General features: G+C 48.3%; 1 protein-coding gene across 3 annotated transcripts; it reads left to right on the top strand.

The window, feature by feature from the left end:
• Positions 1 to 6: 6 nt before the first annotated feature.
• Shisa5 (shisa family member 5) lies at positions 7 to 21,613 on the top strand. 3 transcript variants are annotated; one of them, XM_075964513.1, is made up of 6 exons: positions 7 to 185; positions 2,410 to 2,566; positions 15,289 to 15,375; positions 19,893 to 20,008; positions 20,195 to 20,407; positions 20,541 to 21,613. In XM_075964513.1, the coding sequence occupies exons 1-6, from the start codon at positions 116 to 118 to the stop codon at positions 20,618 to 20,620; spliced, it is 723 nt and encodes a 240-aa protein (XP_075820628.1). In that variant the 5' UTR covers positions 7 to 115; the 3' UTR covers positions 20,621 to 21,613. The 3 variants fall into 3 exon arrangements, with proteins under 3 accessions (XP_075820628.1, XP_075820629.1, XP_075820627.1); XM_075964514.1 differs by having other exon boundaries at positions 8 to 185; positions 15,292 to 15,375; XM_075964512.1 differs by lacking the exons at positions 7 to 185; positions 2,410 to 2,566; positions 15,289 to 15,375 and adding an exon at positions 18,803 to 18,958.
• The last annotated feature ends 59 nt before the right edge of the window (positions 21,614 to 21,672 follow it).

Raw genomic sequence — 21,672 nt, 5'->3', positions numbered from 1 at the left:
TCCGGGAACCGGCCGGGGCGGGGCAAGGAGGCTAGGGCCGCTCGGGTCGTTGAGGTTGCCGCTGCACCGCTGCGGTGTGCTTGGTCCGTCTGTCCGCCCGTCTGTCTGTCTCGCCATGGCTGACCCGGCGCCCGCTCCGCGGGCCCTGTTGCTGCTGCTGCTGTTGCTGCCGCCGCCTCCGGGTGGTGAGCTTGGGAGAAGGGGGCGGTGTGCGCTGCCCAGGGACTGGGTCGGGTCACTTCCCCGAGTTGTCTACGGAACGAGCCAGACAGCACCAGCCCTGGAGTGCTTCGACTTGGCTCCTGATAACAGAGGGGGCGTCTGCAAATCCCATCACTGACTTCATCCTGTCACCCCTACCCTCCTGAACTGATAGTGCCCCGCAAAACTGCCACCTTTGTTTTGTCTTCATAGTGGGTAGGCCCTACATGTTCCAGGGGCTGGAGCAGGATTCCCCGCCTGGGGTTAGTTAGCTCCAGGTAGGAGGACCTCAGGGCGGCCTGGCCCTTCCTGCAGAGGTTGTCCCTTGCAGCCTGCTTCCTGGCTGGCAGCCCTCCATCCGCTGCCTCTACAGACCTTGTTTTCCTGGAGAAGCTGGGCCCTGAGGCTGGCCTCTTTCCCTTGTCATCCCTGAGGGATGACTCCGGTGGGAGGGTAGGCTGGGGACCTGTTGGGATGGGAATTGGAACAGCCCCCAGCCCAGCCATGGGGAGCTAATGATTCCGTGGGATGCTGACTTCCTAGAGGAAAGGAACTGTGTTTCCTGAAAGCTGACATGAGTTTGGAGGATCTGGGGTGGGGAGATGAGAAGGAAGAGTAGTCAGCCTACCCCTGGAGTGAGCCTGTGGGAGGATGGGTCTCCAGTCTAGAAAGCCTTGCTCGGTGGTGTCTGGAGTTCAGAATAGCATTTGTGCCTGGGACCCAGCCTGAAAGACCCACGATGATGAAAGCGCCAGAAGATGATACTTGTCTTTAGTCTCAGCACTCTGAAGGCAGAGGCGAGAGGATCCCTGTGAGTTTGAGGCCAGTCTGGTCTAGGTTGTGAGTTTTCAGGCCTGCCAGGGCCACATAGTAGGACCCTGCCGTAAAAGAAAGTCTCACTGGTGTGTAGTCTGTTCAGCCTGACTCAGGCACAGCCTGGCTTGTGGCTGTGGCTATTCTCACTTTCCGGTGGCCAGTGGCTGAACTGGGCTTGCAAGGGTCAGAAATACCCATTCTACAGTTTTGCCCAGAGCAAGGTTCTGTATGGTGCTACCAAAACGCAACCTTCCTTACTTCCTAGTTACCTTTCCTCTGAGTCTCATAGTGCCTGTGCCCTCGGGGCTCTACTGCTCTGGCTGGGCCTTTCCACCATGGTCCATGTGCTGGACCAAGACTGTATCCAGACCAGTGCTTGAGTGATTGTCCACAGAGCATCTGATGAGTCTTGACGCTCTGGGTTGCATGTGGGGGTCTCCTGTGTGTGGGCTCCAGGTCTGCTAGTGTAGCCTGATGACACACAGGGACATGTGTGTGGCATCTTCCTGAAGTGTTGCAAAGCTTGTGAGTAGCCAAAGCCCTGTGCCCTTCCCCACATCCCTCAGCATGACTTTGTTTGTTGATATTTGCAAGGGTACCACTTGCCCTTAGGCTGAGAGCTTTGTGAGTGCTACAGGGTGTCGCCTGGTGCCACTGAGAGCACAAAAATGTCCTAATGCCTGCTGTATGCCTGTCCTAGAGATGAGTACTTTCCGGATACTTGTGCAGGGGTTAGGATTCAGCCTGCTGGTAGTGTGTGCTATGAGATTTAGGCCTCTCTCCATCCCTCCCTGCTCTCCTCCCCTCCACCTCCACTCCCCTCCCCATGTTTGCCTCTCTCTCTCTCTCTCTCTCTCTCTCTCTCTCTCTCTCTCTCTCTCTCTCTCTCTCTCTCTCTCTCTCTCTCTCTCTCTCTGCATTTGTGCCCAGCAGGTGAGGCTGCTATGGAGGTAATAAGGATTAAATATTGGACAGTCCTGTGCCTGCAGGTGTGTTTCTATTCACCTTGGCAGCTTCTGGGAGGTGGCCTTGAATAAGGCCTTGAAGGTGAAGTGGAAAAGGGGAATCGCCTAGGGTCTTTGCAGTTGACACTCTGCCTTGAGGTCTTAATCAAGGGGTATTCAGAGAGCAGCAAGTAGTCCCGTTAGACTTACAAGTAGAAAAGTAAGTTTTCTACCAGGAAACCAAGGAATTGCTAAGGGATGGAGGGCATCTTTTGATGCACCTTGGTGTGGCCACAAGGAGAGGGTGGAGGCTTGGTAGGTGGCTGGTCTCCTGGGGTGGCCTAAAGCTTACCTGGTAGCTGCACCGGGGAAATCACTGTCGTTGGCTGGGGTGTGGATGAGACCTGGCCTATGGGACAAGGGGAACAGGCTTGTTTCTCTGCTTCAGCCCATGGTGAGCTATGCAGGCCTGTTGACGAAGATGACCTGATCCCAGAATCCTGTCCTGATTTCTGCTGCGGCTCCTGTTCCAGCCAGTATTGCTGCTCTGATGAGCTGAAGAAAGTCCAGTGGCGCAAGGATGTGTGTTCCGAGTCCGAGGCCAGGTGGGTGCAAGGAGGGGGAGGCGGAGGGGGAGGAGCCGCGGTCTGAGCCCTGGAATGTGCCCTGCCCCTTTGGCCTCTCAAGACAGAGGGCTCAGCATTGAACCAGAGTGTGTGAGGGCCCTGTTCTAGGGCTCCTTATCTAGAGCTACTCCACTCTGCCACATTCCCCACGCCCCCATCCTCAAGGGTTCTGTTTCCCTCAGCCTTTTGCTGGGCCCAATGGCCTCAGCTGGCTTTGGCTCTGAGTGTGTACTTTGACCCGCAGGTCCTCGGGGTAGGTTATGAGCGTGCCCCACGCTGTGTGTGTGCTGTGGTTATGTGTGTGCTATGCAAGGCACAGGGTGAGCACAGGGTGAGCTGGGCTGTGTCCTCCCGGCCAAGCAGATGTGTTTCTATTCCATCTTTGGTATAGGCTGCTGTCGTTGGTGAGGACCCAGATGTGCCGTACATGATCAGGTTGTGTTTCTCCTTGGCCTTGGCTGCAGTTTAGAGTCGTAGTGGTCGTACGTAGCTCCTAGCTTGTCACTGTTTTGCACAAGTCCAGACCGCACCATCTGTCTTCACTTCAGTTTCTCATGGCCATTCTGTTCCCCTCCCATCCCATGGGCATCCTAGTCTGTGTCTGAGGTATATTCTTTTGTTTGTATTCTTAAAAAGTTTATTATTATTTTATGGGCACTTTTTGGGGGTGTTCCAATGAATGCCCTTTGTGAGCTCAGGACAGTGTTCATAAGACAGTTGTCTATAGTAGGTCTTGTCCGGCCTTCTTTGGGACTGCCAGTCCCCCAACAGTGGCACTGAGACTTATTATTAGTTATAAAAGCTTGTTAGCTTAGGCTTGTCTTTCTTTCTTTCTTTTCTAAGATTTATTTATTTTATGTATACAACATTCTGCCTCCATGTATGCATGCCAGAAGAGGGCGCCAGGTCTTATTACAGATGGTTGTAAGCCACCATGTGGTTGCTGGGAATTGAACTTGGGACCTCTGGAAGAGCAACCAGTGCTCTTAACCACTGAGCCATCTCTCCAGCCCCCAGCTTAGGCTTGTCTTAACTAGCTCTTATAACTTAATTAACACATATTTTTAATCTACATTCTGCTGTGTGGCTTTTACCTTCCTGCAGTATAGCACATCTGACTTGCTTGGGGTCCGCTGAGGGAATCTGAGCACCTAGGTTGCTCCTCCCAGTTTTTTTCTCTTCCCAGGGGTCCTGCCTATCCTCTCCGGCCCACCTAATTCAGCTTTTGTTAAACCAATCAGAAGGTGCCTCAGGCAGAGACACAGCTTTACAGCATTTATCCCACAACAATTGTCACTGCTGTGACCTTCTCTGGTGTGAGCCCAAAGCTGCTGACGTCAGAAGTGCGGCAGTGAGGTCCTTGTACCCCTTCCTCCTGCTCTTCAGGAATTTGTAAGACATTCTTGGGGACTTGCATGGGACTGCCAGGTGTCCCAGAAATGCCACATGGTCACTAAGAATAACCATTACTTGTCCTTATAGTTTATAGATGTCTTTTTTTTTTTTGAGAGAGAGAGGGTCTCACTATATAGCCCTGGCTGGCCTCAAATTCACAGAGCTCCACCTGCCTCTGAGTCTTGAGAGCTGGGTTTAAAGGTGTATGTCACCATGCTTAACTTAAAGATATTGTATTTAAATTTTTCATTAGTTAGTTTTTATTAATCTTTTTTTTTAAAAAAAAAACTTTTTGTTTTGTTTTTTTGAGACAGGGTTTCTCTGTGTAGCCCTGGCTGTTCTGGAATTCCTTCTGTAGACCAGGCTGGTCTCGAACTCAGAGATCCACCTATCTCTGCCCCTCCGCAATGCTGGGATTAAAGGCATGTAATAACACTGCCCAACTTAAAAACTTATTTTAAGATAGGGTCTCATATAGCCCAAGTTGGTTTTGTTTTTGTTTTTGTAAGTTCTTTTTTATTTTCCTCCACACTGGCAAAAGTTCTGAGGGAGCTTAAAGTTTTGTAAACTTTTTAACCATCATTCTTCCCCCCCGCCCCCCCCTCAAGCTGGCTTTGAATGCTGAATGTAGCCAAGGACTTGTGATTCTTTTGTCTCTGCCTCAGGAGTGCTAGGGTTACAGGAGTGCCCGACTCCGTCTGGAGTGATGCAGGGTTGAGGGTTGAACCCAGGGCCTGTACCTGGCAGCAAGTACTCTACCATCTCTACCCCGTCTTTTCATTTTCTTTTTATATCCTGTATATGGGTGCTTTGCCCGCATGTATTTCTGTGCATCGCGTGCAGATAGTGCCCTTAAAACCCAGAGTCCCCTGGAACTGGAGTTACATTACAAACAGTTGTGAGCTGCCGTGTGGGTGCTGGGAATCAAACCTGGATCCTCTGGAAAAACAGCCAGTGCTCTTAACCACTGAGCCATCTTTCTAGTCCTCTTTTGACATTTTTTTTTTCACACAAGATCTTGCTGTGTTACCCAGATTGGTTTCACACAACCTTCCCATCTGAGATTACTAAGTAGTAGATATTGTGGTGCATGCATTAAACCCAGCATACAGTCACTTTTTAAAAAGAAGGTGCAGGCCGGGCAGTGGTGGCGCACGCCTTTAATCCCAGCACTTGGGAGGCAGAGGCAGGCGGATCTCTGTGAGTTCGAGACCAGCCTGGTCTACAAGAGCTAGTTCCAGGACAGGCTCCAAAACCACATAGAAACCCTGCCTCGAAAAACAAAAAAAAAAAGAAGGTGCATTTACTCCATTTAGATGTCACAGATCACCTAGAATGGAGCTCAGTAGTACACTGGGCCCTGGGTTCAGTTGGTAGCACCCCAAAAAGGGCCATCACATGTATTGTAGTTGTTAATATTATGAAATTATATTTGCCTTTTAATTTAGCTTTCTGTTAGTTTCTTGTTTGTACATTTAAATTTCTTGTATTATTTCTGTTTGGCTTTATTCTCTTTATTTTGCTTCTTTTACAATCTTATTACTTTATTTCTTTTTCTTGCCTTATTGCATTGGAGAGATGTAGATAGCCATGCCTTTAAATTTTTTTTTTTACTTTTATATGCATGTATATATGTGTACCGTATATGTGCGGTGCCCTCAGAGGTCAGAAGAGGCTGTCGGGTATTCTGGAGAGGAAGTTACAGCTAGTTATGGACTGCTGTATGGGTGCTGGGAATAGAACTCTAGTCTGCATGAGGAGCAAGTGTTCATCAGTGCTGAGCCGTCTCTCCAGCCTTATATCCATGTTTTGTTTCCAGTTTTAGGAGTTGAATGCTAGTTTTTTGGAGGTATCCTGTTTCATGTTGAAGAAGTTCCTTGTTAGTTCTACTTTTCCTGGAGTTTTAAAGATGGAGGAATTTGAATTTTGTGAGATGCTTTTCTACTGTTTTCTGATATTGTCATGGGCTTTCTGCTTTTATTTTCTTAATGTGGTAAATAATGTGTATTTCATTCTAAAACAGTCTTTTACTTATTTTTATTTCTTGTGTCTGAGTATTTTGCCTACATGCATGTCTATCACCTGCATACCTGGTGTCTGTGGAAGGCAGAAGAAGACATTACTGGGTTCCTTGAAACTGGAGTTAGCACACAGTTGTGAACCATTGTGGTGCTGGAATCGAACCCAGATCCTCTGGAAGAGCAGCCAGTGCTCTTAACTGCTGAGCCATCTCTGCAGCCCCTAAAGTAGTATTTTATAATGGGCTGTTGAAATGATTCAGTGGGTCAAGGTGCTTGCCACCAAGCCTGACAACCTGAGTTCAGTCCCTGGGACCCACACTGTGGAAGGAAAGGACTGACTCCTGAAAATTGTCCTCTGACCTCTGCATGTGTGTACATGCTAAATGTAAAATTAAAACATCAAAATATATTAACTTAGGTTGGTGGCCTTTTCTCTCTTGGCATATAGAAAGTCCCATTGCACTGCCTCTCAGTTTCTCATCTTTCCATTGAGACATATGCTTGAAAATCATTTTAATTTTCATTTTAATCTCTAAAGAAATAGAAGGGTAAGGGATTATTTTTCTTTTGTGGTGCTAGGAAGCCAATACAGGGCCTTGAACACACTCCTGAACTTCATGTTTGCCCAGTTTTAGCCTTCCTTTACATATTTTTTTCAGACAGGATTTCTCTTGTATTCCCTGACTGGCTTGGAACTCGTGTAGACCAGGCTAGCCTCTGATCTGTGGTAATCTGCCTGCCTTTGCCTGCTTAGTGTTGGCATTAAAGGCCTGCACCACCTTGCCTGGCTTACAGATTTCTCTTTATTTGTGTGGATTGTTGAACTCCCGAAATCTGTGCCTAGCTTGTCTCACTAGCTCTGGACAGCGTCTGCCATATTGAAACACTGCTCTTGCCCTTCTCCTTTCTCCCTGGAACTCCATGAGACATGTGCTGTGTGTCCTCCAGGGTCCAGGACTCTCAGCCTCTCTCCTGCTTTCATCTGTTTCCTGCTGTCTGGATACTGTTTTATAACGGCTCAGATCACACAATTCTGGTTTTGTTTTTTTCTTTTAGTTTATCGAGACAGGGTTTCTCTGTAGCTTTGGAGCCTGTCCTGGAACTAGCTCTTGTAGACCAAGCTGGCCTCAAACTCACAGAGATCCCTAGTGCTCAAATTAAAGGTGTGTGTGCGCGCGCGCACATGTGGATGGGTGGACGGGTGCTACAGATCATCTGTGGAAGTCAGAGGACAGCTTACAACCATCTGTTCTTTTCCCTCACCGCCCCTTTGTTTGTTTGAGACAGAGTTGCTGTATATACCTGTCACTGGCCTGACACTTGCTTTGTAGACCGAGGTGGGCTAGAATTTGCGGCGATCCTCTTGCCTCCTGAATACTGGCATTAAAGATGTGCACCACCATGCTAGATTTTCATTGAGGTTTTTGTTAATTTTTTTTTTCAGGGGAGATGGTGTTGTTGTTATTTGTTTTTTTCAAGACAGGGTTTCTCTGTGTAGCCCTGGCTATCCTGAAACTTTGCAGACCAGTCTGGCCTCAAATTCAGAGACCTACCTGCCTCTGCCTACTGAGTGTTGGGGTTAAAGGTGTGTGCCACCATTGCCTGACTGAAGTTTTTTTTGTTTTGTTTCTAAGATTTATTTATGCTAGGCAGTGGTGGTGCATTCCTTTAATTTCAGCACTTGACTCGGGAGGCAGGGACCGGCGGATCTCTGTGGGTTCCAGGACAGCCAAGGCTAGAAAGAAAGAAAAAGATTTACTTATTATGTGTACAGTGTTCTGCTGCATGTATGCCAGAAGATGGCGCCAAACCTCATTACAGATGATTGTGAGCCACCATGTGGTTGCTGGGAATCGAACTCAGGACCTCTGGAAGAGCAGTCAGTGCTCTTAGCCAGAGTCATCTTTCCAGCTCCATGACTGAAGTTTTTATATGGTTGTATTGTACGTAATATACTATGCACAAAATAAACGTGCAACCCTGTAATCTATCATTGGATCGAGGCTAGTCTTTAGAACAACTCAGAGGCTTCTTAAGCCCACTCTTTGTTTCTCTCTCAACCCCCAAATAGTAGCTGTTACCTTAACTTTTGTATAACTTCGACTTTTTCTTTCACTTTATGTGTATGGGTGTTTTGCCTACATGTATGTATTACATGACATGCAGTGCCCTTGGATGCCAGAAGAGGGCCTCGGATCCCCTAGGATTGGGGCTACAGACTGCTGTGAACCACCGTGTGAGTGTTGTGAATTGAGCCCTGGTCTTCTGGAAAAGCAGTCAGTTCTTAGCCATTCCTCCAGCCCCAGCTTTGATTTTCTTTATGCATGTGTGTGCACACGCACGCACACATGCCTACCTCTGAAGATCAGCTCCAAAATAGGTTTCTTTTAAAAAATATGTATTTGAAAGAAATAGATGTAATTGTGAATCAAGGTTCTTTGGTTATCATTGTATTCTATTTTATTTATTTTTATATGCATAAGTATTTTGCTTGCATGTCTGTGCACCACCTGTGTGCCTGGTGCCTGTGGAGGCCAGGAGAGGTCATTGGATTACCGTGGAGTTGTGAGCTGCTCTGTGGGGTGAGAATAAAGCCCAGGCCCTCTGCAAGAGCAGCAAGTGGTCCTAACCACTGAGCCTTTCCTCCACCCCTGATTTGTAAATCTTTTAATTGAGATATTATATATGGTAGCTTTTTTGTTAATGCTGTTGACTTTTTTGGGGGGGTCCCCCTTTTTTGGAGATGGTCAGTGCAGGTTGGCATTGAACTCACTATGTAGCTGATGGTAGTCTTGAACTTCTAGGCAATTCTCCTGCCTCAGCCTCCTGAATGTTGGGATTATAAGCATTCACTGTCATGCTTGGGAAGATAATAGACTTTTTACATGTTCTTCTCACAGAAAATGCCGAGTGTGTGAGGTAATGCATGTGTTAACTAGTTCAGCTTAGCCACTCGGCAGCGTATGTTTTCAGAACACCTTTGCATTAATGGATTTATCAGCACCATGTGCTGACCGACTGATTCACTAGCCGCTATTTGTCTCTTTAAATATTTACTTGGGGAAGACTTGTAAGAAGTAACAGTTCCCAGCAAGAAAGCCCCCTGATTGGGGGGGGGGCGGGGGGCTGGAGAGATGACTCATTGGTTAAAAGCACAGAATGGTTGCTCTTCCAGAGGTCCTGAGTTCAATTCCTAGCAACCACGTGGTGGCTCACAACCATCTGTCATGAGATCTGGTGCCCTCTGCTGGCACAAAGTTGTACATGAAGATAGAGCACTCATATACATAAAACAAATAAAAGCCCCAAACTTATCAAGGCAAACTCTGTTAAAGAGAGAGACAGAAAGAGAGAATGTGGGCACGTGTGTGAGCACATGTAGCTGAAGTGTGTGTGGAGACTGGAGGAGACCTCAGATGCTGGTTCTCAGGCACTGTCCACAGTATTTATTTATATAAGATTTATTTTTTTTATATGTGTGAGTATTTTTGCATGCATGTATGCATTTCCCTGTATGTATGTATGTATGTATGTATGTAGAGTGATGAAAGAGTACAGAAATGGGTGTCGGTTCTCCTGGCACCAGAGTAGAAAGCCACAGTTGTGAGCCACCGTATAGGGCCTGGGAACCAATCCTGGGTCCTGTGTAAAAACAGCAAATGCTTTTCAGCACTGAGCTATTTCTCTAGATCCTGCATTTATTATTTTGAATTTGTGAGGCAGGGTCTCACTATGTAGCTCTAGCTTGCCTGGAACTCTCTATGTAGACCAGGCTGGCCTCAGACTCACAGAGATCCTCCCGCCTCTGCCTCCAAAGATGTACGCCAAGTCAGGTCCACCAGTAGGCTTTAAGGCTTGAGAATGGTCTCCGGCAGACCGCTGTGACAAGCCTGTGCATTGCACCCTCCCGCCTATGCCATGCAGCTTCCAGGGGCTCTAGATTGTCGTTGAGGACTTCTCTTTGTCCTGGAGAGTGGCACACAATGTCATAGCACTATGGTCAGGTCCTGTGGGAGCTGAGTCCTGCAGTGTCCCTCACATCCTGGTCTCTGCCTCCTTTAGTTCCACTGGCAGCATCTCTGCTGAACTAACCTGGTGTACCCCGTTCTAATCTCCATATCAGGTGGGCTTTGGACTGCAATCTTATTGCCTACAATATAAGTAGGCTGAGAATTTTCCACGTCTTTTCTTCTTTTTTGGTGCGGGGATCAAACCTCTGAGCTGGGATAACAGAGCCACTGAGCTACACTCTGTTTTTCCCGACACTTTGATTTCTTCCTTTAAAACCCCATCTTTGATTCTGCTTTCTCTTGCATTTCCCGTGCAGTCAGGGCAGTCACCGGATTTCCACATTTGCTTAGAAACTGCTTCCGCTGTCTTTATAGGGGACTTCAAGTTCTCAGAGTTGCTAAGTCTTTAACCTCTCCTTAAGTTCTTCCTGGTAGTTTCCGTTTATTCTTCCTATTACATTTTGCTTATGACTTTTGGTATGTGTATGTGTGCTGTGCACAGCATGTGGAGAGCAGCCGCTAACTGTCAGCAAGAGTCTTTACCTCTGAGCCATCTCATTGGCCCAATCGTAGCTTCTGATTGCCAGTGTTTATTGTTTATTCTTTCTTGGTTTTTGGAGTCAGGGTTCCTCTGTGAGGCCTGTCTGTTCTGGAACTCATTCTGTAGACCAGGCTGGCCTCAAATTTAGAGATCCACCTGCCTCTGCCTCCTGAGTGCTGGGATTAAAGGCATGCGTCACCACTGCCTGGTCCTGTGTCTATTCTTTTTTTTTTTTTTTTTTTTTGAGACAGGGTTTCTCTGTGGTTTTGGAGCCTGTCCTGGAACTAGCTCTGTAGACCAGGCTGGTCTCGAACTCACAGAGATCCGCCTGCCTCTGCCTCCCGAGTGCTGGGATTAAAGGCATGCGCCGTCACTGCCCGGCTAAAAATTAATTTGTTTTTTATGTGCATGGGCACGCGAATGCCTACTGCATGTGTAGAAGTCAGAGGATGACTTTTAGCAGCCAGGTCTTCCCTCCACCGTGCTATTGAACCTCCAAGGCAGCTTGGCGGCTACAGCTGTCTCACTGGCCTCTGTGTATTCTGTGTATTGGTTTTTCGAGACACGGCTTCTCTGTAGCTTTGGGGCCTGTCCTGGAACTAGCTTTTATAGATCAGGCTGGCCTCAAATTCACAGAGATCCGCCTGCCTCTGCCTCTCAAGTGCTGGGATTAAAGGTGTGCGCCACCACCACCCGGCTTCCTCTGTGTATTCTCTTTCTTTTTTTTAATTGATTTTTGTTGAGCTCTACATTTTTCTCTGCTCCCCTCCTTGCCTCTCCTCTCCCCTTCAACCCTCTCCCAAGGTCCCCATGCTCCCAGTTTACTCAGGAGATCTTGTCTTTTTTTACTTTCTACTTCCCATGTAGATTATATCTATGTATGTCTCTCTTAGTGTCCGCATTGTTGTTGTCTAGGTTCTCTGGGTTGTGATTTGTAGGCTGGTTTTCTTTGCTTTATGTTTAAAAACCACTTATGAATGAGTACATGTGATAATTGTCTTTCTGGGTCTGGGTTACTTCACTCAAAATAATGTTTTCTAGTTCTATCCATTTTCCTGCAAAATTCAAGATGTCGTTATTTTTTTCTGCTGTGTAGTACTCCACTGTGTAAATGTACCACATTTTCCTTATCCATTCTTTGGTCGAGAGGCATTTATGTTGTTTCCAGGTTCTGGCTATGACAAACAAAGCTGCTATGAACATAGTTGAGCACATGTCCTTGTGGCACGATTGAGCATCCTTTGGATGGTATTACTGGGTCTTGAGGAAGGTTGTTTCCTAATTTTCTGAGAAATTGCCACATTGACCTCCAAAGGGGTTGTACCAGCTTGCATTCCCCCCAGCAATGCAGAAGTGTTCCCTTTTCCCCACATCCTCTCCAGCATAAGTTGTCATCAGTGTTTTTGATCTTGGCCATTCTTACAGCTGTAAAATGGAATCTCAGAGTTGTTTTGATTTGCATTTCTCTGATGACTAAGGATGTTGAACATTTCCTTAAGTATCTTTCAGCCATTTTAGATTCCTCTGTTAAGAGTTCTCTGTTTATGTCTGTACTCCATTTTTTTTATTGGATTATGTGTTCTTTTGATGACCAATTTCTTGAGTTCTTTGTATATTTTGGAAATCAGACCTCTGTTTGATGTGGGGTTGGTGAAGATCTTTTCCCATTCTGTAGGCTGTCATTTTGTCTTGTTGACTGTGTCCTTTGCTTTACAGAAGCTTTTTAGTTTCAGGAGGTCCCATTTATTAATTGTTTCTCTCAGTGTCTGTGCTGCTGGGGTTATATTTAGGAAGTGGTCTCCTCTACCAAGCGTTCAAGTGTACTTCCCACTTTCTCTTCTATAAGGCTCAGTGTGGCTGGCTTTATGTTGAGGTCTTTGATCCATTTGGACTTGAGTTTTGTGCAAGGTGATAAATATGGATCTATTTTCATTCTTCTACATGTTGATATCCAGTTATGCCAGCACCATTTGTTAAATATGCTTTCTTTTTTCCATTTGATATTTTTTGCTTCTTTGTCGAAAATCAGGTGTTCGAAGGTGTGTGGATTGATATCTGGGTCTTCTATTCGGTTCCATTGGTCCTCCTGTCTGTTCTTATGCCAATACCAGGCTGTTTTCAGTTATGTAGCTTTGTAGTAGAGTTTGAAGTCAGGGATTGTGATGCCTGTGGAAGTTCTTTTATTGTACAGGATTGTTTTGGCTATCCTGGGTTTTTTACTCAACGGAAGTTGAGTACCGTTCTTTCGAGGTCTTTGAAGAATTTTGCTGGGAATTTGAAGGGCATTGCACTGGATCTGTAGATTGCATTTGGTAAGATTGCCCCTCTGTGTATTCTTTAAACAGTGCGTTTTGTTGGGCTGGAGAGATGGCTCAGAGGTTAGGAGCACTGACTGTTTTAGAGGTCTTGTCAATTCCCAGGAGCCACATGGTGGCTCACAACCATCTATAGTAATGCCCTCTTCTGGCATGTAAGCATAGATGCAGGCAGAACACTGTATACATAGTAAATAAGTGAATCTTAATAACATTGTCTTGTCCCTTGATATCAGTATCTACTAATTTCATGCTCAAAGCCCTGTGAACCTTTTTTGTTTTATCTCACTTTTTTGTTTGTTTTCTTTCTCTTTTTAAAAATATTGATTGATTTATTGATTGATTATGTATACAATATTCTGTCTTTATGTCTGCAGGCCAGAAGAGGGCACCTGTTGAGATAGGGAGCTGCGGGCTGCGTCCCTGGCACCCGGCCGCCCGCATGGCTAGCTTATGCCCCGAAATAATTACATGGAAACTGTATTCTTTTAAACACTGCTGGGGAAGAAACAGTGATTGGGCTGGAAAAAATATTCATTACTAAAAAATATAAGGCATAAAAGTAAGTACATGTAATAAACAACTGTAAAAATTCTGGAAGAGCAACCAGTGCTCTAAACCACTGAGCCATCTCTCCAGCCCATGACAGACAGTTGTTCACTGCCATGTGGGTGCTGGGAATTGAACCTGAGTCTCCTAGAAGAACAAACAGTACTCTCAACCACCAAGCCATCTCTCCAGCTCCAACATTAATTTTTTTTTTTAAATATTTATTTATTATGTGTTCAATATTCTGTCTGTGTTTCTGCCTGCAGGCCAGAAGAGGGCGCCAGACCTCATTACAGATGGTTGTGAGCCACCATGTGGTTGCTGGGAATTGAACTCAGGACCTTTGGAAGAGCAGGCAATGCTCTTAACCACTGAGCCACCTCTCCAGCCCCAACATTAATTTTTTAAGAAAAAAGAATAGCCAGGCGTAGTGACGCAAGCCTTTAATCCCAGCCCTTGGGAGGTAAAAGCAGGTGAATCTCTGTGAGTTTGAGGCCAGCCTGGTCTACAGAGTGAGTTCCAGGACACCCAGAGATACACAGAGAAACCTTGTTTTGAAATACGAAAAAAAAAAAAAAAGGATAAAGAAAGAGAAGACAGGGTTCTATTATGTAGCACAGAATACCCTTGAACTCCAAATCATCCTCAGGCTCCCAGTGTAGACATGCACCCTACACCTGACTTTTCTTGAGTTTTGTTGTTTTGTGTGTGTGTGTGTGTTTGCAGTTGTGGCTTTTTTGTTTTTGTTTAGTTGAGGCTGCTTTTGACCTTGCGGAGTAACAAAGGATGATCCTGAGTTCTGATCGTCCTTCCTCTGTGTGCTAGGATTCTAAGTGTGTATTACTCTGTCTAGCTTTGTTCTCCCCGCCCGCCCCAGTCTGTCTGTAGCCTAAAAGGAGCTCGAATTTTAGACAACCCCTGCCTCAGCCTCCTGGATGTTGGGGTTATGAGTCACCACGCCCAGCTGTGGCTTACTGTTTTTTGTCCTTGACATATTCTAGTAATGAAGTTCATTTCCTTCTAAATTAGCTCAGCTGTTTGATGCCCGTGGTCTGTTTTTTTTGGGATGGGGTCTCCTGCCGCACAAGCTTACCCTAGCCCCTGACTCTCCTGTCTCTGCCTCCTGAGCGCCGGGGTTGCAGCTGTGTATCACCGTGGCTCTTGCTTGCTGAATTTTGACTTAAGCATTTTCATTCGGTCCTGTGTTGCCTTTCCTCTCTTCCCTCCCCCTTTTCTCCCATTTCCTCCCTCCCCTTCATTCCCTCTGTAGAAAACATCTTGTCATGCAGTTTGGGCTGGCTTCAATCTTGTGATCCTCCTGCCTCAGTCTCCAGTGGAAAGAGTTGGTAGTGGTCTATTTTCCCCTGCGTTTGTTTTTTTAACTTTGTAGCAATGCAGGCCTCTGCTCTGGGTTTCCCCCTCCATCCTGTTGTCCATCCTGTTGTGGTCAGGGGCATGTACGCTGCATATCTTTTTTTTTTTTTTTTAAAGATTTAATCATTTATTATGTATACAGTATTCTGTCTGCATGTATCCCTGCAGGCCAGAAGAGGGCGCCAGATCTCATTACAGATGGTTGTGAGCCACCATGTGGTTGCCGGGAATTGAACTCAGGACCTTTGGAAGAGCAGCCAGTAGAGCAGTCAGTGCTCTTAAACAATGAGCCATCTCTCCAGCCCCTACGCTGCATATCTTAAGTTTGAGATCTGCTGTTTCCTGGCCTCCAGGAAACTGTGCCCTGGAGACTGTCTTTGGTGTGTTGGGGAAGAGTGTACGGATCTCTTCTGGTGTGTAGCCGTTCATTCTTGGAAGGTCATGTGTGCGGATGGGGATCCGGTGTGTTGCTCAGGAACTTTCTCTTTTCTGTTAGCAGATTTTCCACCACCACGGAGGCACTTGAGCAGCTGGGTTCGGCGCTGAGATTTCGATCCAGTTTTGAGGATGACCCCATGTCAGGGTAAATAAAGCCTTTTGGCTGGGTCTGTTTTCCTGGCAGAAGTAACAAGGGATCAGGTGGGCTTAGGGGTGGCCTTTACATACCTAAACGACACAGAATCATTGGGATGGTGTCCCAGTGATGTTGTGACTGTGTTTTCCCACTGGGACCTTTGAACCTCCAGGGAGCTGGGTTTCCTCTGTGTTCTGGGGAGGGAGATAATGGGGGTACCTGGTTGGGGACGGATAGTTGAAGGTCCGGGGTTGGGGTCCATAGTGACCTGAGTGATGGAGTGGAACCTGATGAAAGAGGGAACAGAGGAGGAAGTGACATTTGGTGGCGGCCACAGTCCTGTGAGGTAATGAGGCAGTGGTAGTCGGGTGGTTGATGGTGGTGATGTAATGATGGCCATGCTGGTGGTGGAAGGGTGGTGACCGTGAGGTGACAGACGGTATGACAATGTTGAGTCAAGGTGCTGAGACAGCAGAAGTGCTCAGTCATGTTTGTGGCTCACAGTCACTGTGCTGGCATCTCGGCCTCAGGATCGGGGTGGCTCCGTAGGAAGAAGGGGCACAGCTGTAATTCTTCCCTCACGCTCACACTTCTTGGTCAGGCTCCTGCCCTATTTTTCTTTCTTCCTTTTCTTCCTCCCTGAGACAAAGTCTCCTGTAGCCCAGGCTAACCATGAACTGGGTATGTAGCTGAGGATGACCTTGAACTTCTGATCCTCCCCAGTGCTTAAATCACAGGGGTTCATCTCCACCCCAAGTTTATGCAGCGCTGCAGGTCGAACCCAGGGCCTCCCGTGTGGTAGGTGGGAGAAACAAGAGCCTTACTTTATGATAACAAATTCAAGAGACTAGGGAAAGTAAAGCAGTTTTTAACAGACGGTTCTGCAGATCCGGGCACCAGCATAGAGAAAAGGCTAAAATGACTGGTATAGGTTAGTCTCCAGCTCTTTAGGATCCCTGTCCTGTTGGTCCGGAATGCAAAGCCTCATCTAGTGAATATCTGGGGCTTGATTACAAAGCTAACACCTGCAACTTTCCAAGTCTGAGTTCCGAGACTGGCAGGCCAGCTGCCAGCCTGGGGGCGGGGGACCTAGACCCCCTGCCCAGTTGTGAGTCTTAGCACTCTAGGCATGTGGCATCATCGGACTAGAATAATTTATCTCTATACAGGCAAGCATTCTGTCAACTGAGCTGTAGCCCTAGCATTTTTGTTTGTTTGTTTTGAAGCAGCCTCTTGCTCTGTAGCCCAGGCTAGCCTGGAACTCACTTTGTCGTTTGGACTAGCCCAGAATGTGTAATCCTCCTGCCTCAGCTTCCTGATTGCTGGAATTACAGGTATGAGCTTCCGTGTTCCCTTCCTGAACTGTCATCTGTTATCATCTGAGGCCACAAAGCAAGCACTGAGGGAAAAAACACAGGCATCAACATGGCAGGCAACCATTGGGAGTGGCTGTGACTTCCTGGACAGAGCCATTGGGAGGAGGCCAGGGTGGAGGTGGGCTGTTGGCGTCCAGCAGCTCCCTGCCAGCAAGGAGCAAGAGAAGAGAGAGAACAGAGGGGCTGACTTCCTTGGCCTCCGCTCTGGAGACGGGTCCAGCCCATTAGTGGGATTGGGGAAGAGGGGCCTCGTCTTGAAGGTTTAGGTGAGAAGAACATGCAGAGCATGGAACCTAGGGGACAGCAGTATCTGAGGAACAGTGTCAGGGAGAGCAAGAGGGAGGGCTGGGGTTGACAGCAAGAAGGCAGCTGGCCCAAAGCACCGTGGACTGCATTCGGGTGAGATTGGCACCCCACACCAGCATGGCATAGTTGGCAGGAGCCACCCAGCACAGCATATGAAATTGGAAGCAGTGTATGAGTGTAAACAATGCCATAGAGACACTCAGGGCCTGACAGTGTGGGGAAAGGCTCTTTTTGGCTATGGCAGAGACAGCTAGAACTATTGCGGGGGGCGGGAGGCAATGCTCGGAGGAAGAATGGGTTGCTGGGATTTCTTTTTGTCTTATTCTTCGGAGCCCAGAAACTGTGCACAGCAGAGGAAGCTGGGGACAAGGCTGTCCATGGCACTTCTCTTGGGAGCGCTCTTAGGGAGACACTCTGTTGGACACCTGTGTGACGCCTCTGTAGCACAGATCCCACAGAGTGGAGTCCATGGTACAGGTTCAGTCCCTGCTGCCTGGCCATGACTTGCCCAGAGAAGCCCCCAGAGCAAAGATGCTGGGACCCGAGGTCTGCAGACCCTGCCCCCGTATTCCACCGTTGACCTTGTGAGCCACAGGTCAGCACAGAGGTCCGCAAGGGTGCACACCTGCACCTGCCAAGCCCTGAGTTCTCACATCCTGTGCAGGATGTGCCCTCCCTCAGTGTGCTCAACTTTGGTTTCTTTTCTTTCTTTTTTTTCTAGTTGTTTGAGACAGATCTCACTATGTAGCCCTGGCTGGTCTGAAACTCATACATAGACCAAGCTGGCCTCAAGAATCAGAGATCTTCCACCTGTCTATAGGAGCCAAGGATTCTGGTGTTTTTGTGGTTGAGGAATGTGTCCCCTTGGAGGTGACACTTTGTGCTAAGGTCTGAGAGGTGAACAGGGATAATCAGCTGGGAATGAGCCCCCCCCCACCGGCAGGAAGATGTGAATGTGTAGAGACCCTACGGGCAGAAACAGCTTGATGCTTAGTGAGCTGGCTAGATTGGAGATAAAGAGGGAGGGGTGAGTTCTTGGCCCCACCTGGCTTGGTGGATTCCACAAGGAATTTTGTCTATTTTTTTTCTTTAGGCTTTTGGGGGACAGGGTTTCTCAGTATAATCCAGGCTTGCCTGGAATTCTCTATGTAGCTCAGGCTTGCCCAGAACTCATCATCTGCCTCGACAGCCTCCAGACTTCAACTATTACCTGGGCGCTAGCACACCTAGCTAAACTTTTAATTCAAGATTGAAATTGGCTCTTTTTTGTAAGTTTTGCTCTCTGGTTAGAAAAACCCTAGATTTTAGTTGTTAACTATACTTAGACTATACCCACAGAAAGGTGGGTACACACCATGTCACTAGTGATTATGAGAAACAACATCGTGTGGTTCCCGGGGCTGGGGGAGCCTTTGGCATCAAAACCAGGGAAACATGATCAGACCTGGCAGGGGCAGGGAGTGGGAGAGGAGGATCAGCGGCCTGTGTGTCAGCCAGAGCCAGCAGGTCCCCCTTTGCCCATGCATGCTCAGGCTGGTGGCGGGTAGAGGGTGAGGCAAACAGACTAGCTCAGGGCTGGGGCTAGGCTGCATTTAGAGGCCTGGGTACACAGGGCTGGGAAAGTGACCTGGGGCCTCTGCCTGCCCCTCCAGCCCTTCTCAGTGCCTCTCTGGCTGCTGGTGCTGTAAAGGGTGTTTGAGTCATTCATACTGTGTCTTTAAGAGGGAGGCTACTGGGCCTGTGAATCTGTCCTTCCTGCCGCTGACGTCAGGACTGGGAAAGACTGAGAAGAAGATTCGATTTCCTTTTCTTTGAAAAGGGAGGAGATTGAAACTGAGTGGCCCCTGATGAAAAGAGGGGAAGTCCTGGGCTGCAGGAGCCCTTTGTGTGAAGGCGGAGGCTAACATGGGGTGAGCGAGGCACATTCTATAGAGAGGCAGAGAGACACTGGCCCTTCCGCTGCATGCCACCAATTGCGTGAATGTGTTTTCGTCCTTTCCTGCCTCTGACTGCTCAGGGGGACACCTGTGCTTCTGGTCCTGTCTTAAGTGCTTGTTCTGGTTGGTGAAGGCTCCAGTTTTGGAAGCCTGGAGTGTGGGGGCCCTGTCCCTAAGTCTGTCCCTCGGCTGAGAGGCCCTGTTGTGGCTGTGAGCTGGAAGCCTCATGTAGGGTGGGGTGGCACCTACATCCTTCCTCTCTGACCTCAGAGGGGCAGATGTTCTGGAGTTCACACTTGGAATGTGCCTGTTGCAGTTAGCAAACATTTGTCTGTTATTAGGATCCAGTGTGGGCCCAGGGACTATGGGAGGATAACTGCGGGCCTTGTCTGCTATCGGGAACCATTTGGGGGAAGAGATAGACTTCCAGATTATGCGGTTGCTGTCAAAGGGCAACCTCTATTCTGTGGGTGCCTGGGTAGGGCAGGGAGGCAGCTTCTTCCAGAAAGTACTGCTCCCTCCATTTAGCCACCCCGGGATGGACCCATGCTAGTTAACCATGGAGCAGCCCTGGATGTCACACAGCCTGCAGAGAGCTGAGCTGGCAGCCTGTTTGACTCTGATCCCATCCTACCTGGCTGTGGCATATGCCTGACAACCATAAGCTGCTGGCTTGGTAGGGGAGGACAGGGTTGTAGGCAGGAAGATACAGGGAGCAGACGTGGGGAAGGGGAGCTTTACATCCCTGCTGCCTGTGTGAGGAATTGGGCTGAAACAGATTTCTACCACATAACTGGGAAGTCTCTTAGAGTCTGTGTTGCTGAGAAGGGTGCCCTTGGGAGCAGTGAGGTGAGGATCGTTGGTCATAGGAAGGAGTAAAAGGTGGTTACAACGAGCTCTTTGGCAGGTTTGGAGCGACTGTCGCCATTGGCCTGACCATCTTTGTGTTGTTCATTGCCACCATCATCATATGCTTCACCTGTTCCTGTTGCTGCCTGTATAAGATGTGCCGCCGACCACGCCGTAAGCTTGCCCTTCCCTACCTTGTCTGCCTGTGCCCCTCCCTGCATGAACATGCTGATCCCAGAGAGGGCAAGGGTTGCTGACCAGGAACCTGTTTGGGCTAAGCTGAAGGGATGGATGGGCAGGCCTGGCCTCTCCTGGCCTAGGGAGCCATAAGGTTTTGACTAATCAGGATTCTCTTTGCAGCTGTCGTGACCAACACCACAACCACCACCGTGGTTCATACTCCCTACCCTCAGCCTCCAAGTGTGGCCCCCAGCTACCCTGGACCAACGTACCAGGGCTATCATCCCATGCCTCCCCAGCCAGGAATGTCAGCAGCACCCTACCCAACGCAGTACCCACCACCCTACCTGGCCCAGCCCATGGGGCCACCAGCCTATCATGAGACTTTGGCTGGTAAGTACCACTGTGGGTACCCTGCATGACATCTTAGGCCTCTGCTCCTAGGGTCTCTTCCTGCTAGCTTGCCTGCCCATTTACATTGCAGCCCAATGTCCCCACAGCTAACCTGTGTCCTCTTTACTTTCAGGAGGTTCAGCTACACCCTACTCTGCCAGCCAGCCTCCATACAACCCAGCCTACATGGACCCCCCAAAGGCCGTCCCCTGAGCCTGCCTCCTACCTCTCTGACTGCCATTTGATTATGTCATGTGCGAGTGAGTGGTGTGTGGAGCTCTCTGCTCTGTGGTGTGTGTGCCTTGTCTAAACATGTAGCTTCCTCTGACGCTGACCAGGTAGGCACAGATCCTTACCAGTGTGGGGTGGGACCAACCTGCTTTCTTCCTCACTTGAAATTAGACTTTCTGAAGTCTCAAGTAAACTAAAAACATTGGGGGGAGGTATTTCCCAGTTCACCCCAGGGTGACCAACCATGGCCTGTCATACTTGGAGAGTAAGCTTTTTGTGGGCACATGTCCTACTCTGGGGAGTAACCAGCTAGCTGCTGCTCAGGGCCATGGCTTGTCCCCAGGGCTTGGCTGCATTTTGCGGTGAGGCAGGTAGGCGGGGAGAATAAGGGGCCTGGCTGAAGCTCGGTGCTATGGGTCAGCTCCTGATGTCAAAGCACAGCAGGCAGAGCCTCATCTACCACCACTTGTTGTCTGAACTACTCAGTATCTTCCCTGGGACTATGTAGAGGGCCATGTGCACTTGCTATTCAGTGGGGATGCTTTTCAGCCTTTGTTGGCCTGGCTCCTGCCACTAGGCAAGGGGTCTCTGTCCACCTCACGCTCCTGTTTCTCTCTGCAGTATCTTGTTTTGCTTTTAGCCAAACATTTTGCCTGTTTTCTGTCTCCAGATGTGTGATAGTTGGTGTGAGATTGAAATCCCTGGTTCCTGACCTCTGAGTCTGTTTCTCTTGATACCTGACTCCTGTAGAACAGTCCAGTTTGTCCTGGCAACAGGGACACCAGGGCCAAGGGGCTATCTGGACCAAATGGGGGTGGAAGACCCAGATGGTAGCTCTGGCCCAGACATGAATACCTCATCTCGGTGTTCCCTGTTGGTTGCTGTTCCACCAGCTGCCCTAGCTTTGTGTCTATTGGTGTGTTTCTGAGCATCCAGGCTCTGCACCCTTGTTTATAATAAATGCAAACATTTGGACCCACTTCCTCTTCCTTCAGAGCCTGGCTGCTAGCCTTGGCTATACACCAAATACTGTT

Source organism: Microtus pennsylvanicus, chromosome 3, assembly GCF_037038515.1.
Source record: "Microtus pennsylvanicus isolate mMicPen1 chromosome 3, mMicPen1.hap1, whole genome shotgun sequence".
In the NCBI taxonomy this organism is placed as follows: domain Eukaryota; kingdom Metazoa; phylum Chordata; class Mammalia; order Rodentia; family Cricetidae; genus Microtus; species Microtus pennsylvanicus.
Note: the sequence above shows the minus strand (reverse complement) of the source record. Positions and strands in the feature narration are given on the sequence as shown.